A 1,662-nucleotide genomic window follows, 5' to 3' on the forward strand; every position below is an offset into this window, starting at 1 on the left:
ACACGATACCCTGTACCTTTATACGTGTCCACCATCTGCGAATGAAGGTGCAGCGTATCTGAACAGACGGCGTTGAGGAACTCTCTGTCGTGAGACACGAGCAGGAGTGTTGACTCCCACTTCTCCAAGTAGTTCTCTAGATATATGACGCTCTCTAAGTCCAACATGTTAGTAGGCTCGTCCAGTAGCAGCCTGGGAGAGTGTTGTGGGAGGAATACGATTTGCTGGTTGGAGGGGGATGAGCCGGTATGTATGAGGTACATCAACCAGGTTGAAACTGTTATGGATGTACACTAAGATATATCAACCAGGTTAGAATTATTATGTATTAACTCCAAGAACAGGTACATGTAACATTCATCAATCAGGATAAAACCCATTATACTGATGAATAGGTGCATACAACATACATCAACCAGGTTAATCCCAAACCGTATTGAACCCAAGAACACAGTCAGTATATGTAAAACTATTGCATAAGTAGCAGAGCGGGATATTCAACAAGCCAATGGCGGCCCTATCTAACTCTACCTTACGCGGATACAAAGTCACTTACAAATCGGGTTTGCTAAACAGGGCTTGTGCTAGGGCTATACGCATTCGCCAACCTCCGGAGAATGCTTTGGTGGGCCATTGCTGTCTCTCGGGAGGGAACCCCAAACCACTGAGAATCAGGGCGGCCCTGTGATTGGTTAAAAAGGAGATAGATGCGGTCCCAAAATCAGCACTTGAAGTACTGTGGTTGGGTTAAGATTGGCCCTGAACTACCGTGATTGGGTTGAGAAAGACCCTAAAGTACTGTGATTGGGTTTAGATTAACTTTGAAGCACTGTGATTGGGTTACGATTGGCATTGAAGTACTGCGGTTGGGTTGAGATTAGCCCTGAAATACTGTGATTGGGTGAAGATTAACCCTAAATAACTGTGATTGGGATAAGGTCGGCCCTAAATAACTGTGATTGGGTTAAGGTCGGCCCTGAAGTACTGTGGTTGGATTCAGATTAGCCTTGAAGCACTGTGATTGGACTAAGATTGGCATGGAATTACTGTGGTTAGGTTACGATTAGCCCTGGAATACTATTGTGGGGTTCAAACTGTCCCTAAGTACTGTGGTGGGTTAAAATTGGCTTTTAAGTACTGTGATTAAAAGAAGATTAGCCTTAAAGTACTGTGATTCAGTTAAGACTGCCATTAAAGTACTGGTTGATTGGGTTAAGATAGGCATTGAACTACTGTAACTACGTTCAAGATTGGCCCTAAAGTCATGTGATTCGGCTAAGAAACCTCTTCACGGGGTGATACGTTGATGTGGAAGCAAAGTTCCTCGTGCAGCTGTATTCGAACAAACGTCTTGCTTTCGATCGTTTTCCACACAACTAAACACTTCCGGAACCTAATGAAAGGGAAAATGAATCAGAACATATCTAATGTCTTGCTTTCGATAGTCTCGCCTTCTAATCGTCATCACATGGATACGTTCGTATGGTCTGTATTGCGTTCGTATGGTCTGTATTGCGGTCGTATGGTCTGTATTGCGTTCGTATGGTCTGTATTGCGTTCGTATGTGTCTGTATTGCGTTCGTATGGTCTGTATTGCGTTCGTATGTGTCTGTATTGCGTTCATATGGTCTGTATTGCGTTCGTATGGTCTGTATTGCGTTC

At 43.9% G+C, this 1,662-nt stretch overlaps 1 protein-coding gene across 1 annotated transcript; it reads right to left on the minus strand.

Moving 5' to 3' along the window:
* Nucleotides 1-16: 16 nt before the first annotated feature.
* SARC_15606 (hypothetical protein) lies at nt 17-682 on the minus strand (the record flags this gene model as incomplete). Its single annotated transcript, XM_014290277.1, has 2 exons — nt 17-192; nt 557-682. Coding segments are annotated over 2 exons (302 nt in total), but the record flags the coding sequence as incomplete, so codon positions are not given.
* Between the last annotated feature and the right edge of the window lie 980 nt (nt 683-1,662).

The sequence above is a fragment of the Sphaeroforma arctica genome, assembly GCF_001186125.1.
Source record: "Sphaeroforma arctica JP610 unplaced genomic scaffold supercont1.6415, whole genome shotgun sequence".
Lineage (NCBI taxonomy): Eukaryota > Ichthyosporea > Ichthyophonida > Sphaeroforma > Sphaeroforma arctica.